The 2145-nt window shown below is 40.3% G+C and overlaps 1 protein-coding gene across 1 annotated transcript; it reads right to left on the reverse strand.

The window, feature by feature from the left end:
- Positions 1-577: 577 nt before the first annotated feature.
- Positions 578-1942, reverse strand: ZIP2 (ZRT/IRT-like protein 2). The gene is made up of 2 exons (XM_010264252.2): positions 1296-1942; positions 578-1151 (listed from the first exon to the last, which is right to left on the reverse strand). The coding sequence occupies exons 1-2, from the start codon at positions 1915-1917 to the stop codon at positions 760-762; spliced, it is 1014 nt and encodes a 337-aa protein (XP_010262554.1). The 5' UTR covers positions 1918-1942; the 3' UTR covers positions 578-759.
- Positions 1943-2145: the final 203 nt, after the last annotated feature.

Genomic DNA, 2145 nt, shown 5'->3' on the forward strand with positions numbered 1-2145 from the left:
GATCCATTGACTCGGACAATTGACCTATCAATCCATTCAGCGGTTTTTAACCATTTTTTATTTTTTAATTATTTTTATACTTTTTATTTTTTATTAGAACAGACCATCCATTCAAACTAAATGGTCAAACTGTCGACCCAAAAATCATTAACTAAAATGGTTCTATTTGCAGATCGTCTTTTAAAACCATGATTAAAACTACCAAAAGGAAGCTAGACAAAAATGAAAGCGCTTTTATGAATCAAATTTCAACAATGTCCTGATAAATTTGATAACAAGTTTATAATTGTTAGAGAAGAAAAGTGAGCGTACGTAATAGGGATCAGGGACCTCAACTAATAGGCCGGGATTAATATATGGTTGTTTGATCAAGTTGTATCAGAACTTATGACCGGAGACAAAAGCATACACATCCGGCTGAACTACTTTTCTACGGTTGAACCAGCTAATGCTCACTGTGGGCCCCATCTGCAACCCAACTGTACTAAACACGCCCTATGATAGGTAGTTCAGCCGGGTGTGTGTGTTATTGTCTCCAATTAATCGGCTCTCCATGTATTTGATCCTTAATGTTCTCAATATTATAAATAATTTATATATAGTTTAGCACAAGATAATGGATTATTATGGGCCTGTGGTTGTCCACTTTTAAGTCCAACAGACTTTTGCACATATATGGGGACTTCAACTTAAAAGTAAAAGGCTTAAGGTGCAGGTGGAGCTAGCTTAACAATTAATTACAGTAGTGGGGTTATATAATTAATCCCAGATGAAGACAACTGACATCACAGCTACACCAGCAAGCACAGCAAGAAACTTGAAAAAGGGAGTGTCGAAGTAAGATTTTTCCAGAGGTTTGAATCCTTTGGCAATAAGATGGTTGATGGCCACATAGATGAAGACACCACAAGCAAGACTCATGGAGATGGCAAAGATCCAGTCAGCAACTGCTCCTTGTGTTGTGGCATCGATGGCAATGCCAATCCCTACTCCAATGGGGCTTGAAATAGCGAAGGCAAAGGCATAAGCAACAGTTGTTAGAAATGGCCTCTTGGGCAACATCCTCAGTAGTGCGATTCCCATGGCAATGGCTGCAAATACTTTGTGCAATGATATTGTCCACAAGTTTCTCCATGCATCTGCCTTGGTGGCTGAAAAAACATATATAACTAGTTTCATTTACAACTTGGCTTAGCAAGGCCTTCACTTGCACTTGGGTAAATAAGTATAGTTAGGATGAGGACAAGGTTTAATTGTTTAAACGATGATGATGTCAAAAAACTTAATTTAATTACCTGAAACTCCAACTGCTATGCCCTCAAAAATGGAATGAAAACATAGTGCAAGGATAAGCAGCAGGGTATCTCCAATAAATGATGCTTTCATCACAAAAATTGGGTTATGATCCATGGTTGCCTCTGCCTCAACTGGTGTGTTTTCATCCTCCACTACTTTAGCTTCTCTTTCACCCGGCTGGCTTGTAAGGACGCATAAAACAGAATCGGCAAACATGGTGAGAAGGTAACCCACCGCCGCGAGCATGAAAGCAAAGGGATACGTCTTGCTTGTGAGATCACCAAAAGTAGTGTTTGCGTCGCCTAAGAAATGCATTAGAGAAGTTGCTAGGAAAACTCCACCAGCAAACTGAGTGCCCAAGAGAATAAAGCTCCCGTTCCATGGTACGAAGTAAGGGGAGACTCCAGCGGCAAAGGTACTCCCAAGAAGGATTATGACACACCATATCTTTACAAGTATTAACTCTCTGCCACGCAAATCCGTGCCGCTGCCACTGTCGCCACCCCCTGCCCCTCCATGACCCATTATTTCTGAGAATTGCAGACATAAGAGGAGAGCAACGGCCAGCAGGATAGTTGACTTATTGAAAGCTTTCACTGAAGGGGATGATGAGGCCGCCATGCATATGATTCATGAATCGATCTGCTTGCTGATTCTTCTTGTTCAATTTAGTTGCTTTCAACTTAATTAAAACCTCTGCTCTTTGTACTACAGGTTGACCTTTCTACACTTGTACTACACACCCATAATTCTTCTTCTTTGAATCTGAATCTGTTACGCCAGTTAACGGATGAGTTGGATAAATGCATGTTTCTTTCAACTTGTCCAAGAGTTTCTTTCTTTCTTTTC

This window comes from Nelumbo nucifera, chromosome 2, assembly GCF_055504915.1.
Source record: "Nelumbo nucifera cultivar China Antique chromosome 2, China Antique-T2T, whole genome shotgun sequence".
NCBI lineage: Eukaryota > Viridiplantae > Streptophyta > Magnoliopsida > Proteales > Nelumbonaceae > Nelumbo > Nelumbo nucifera.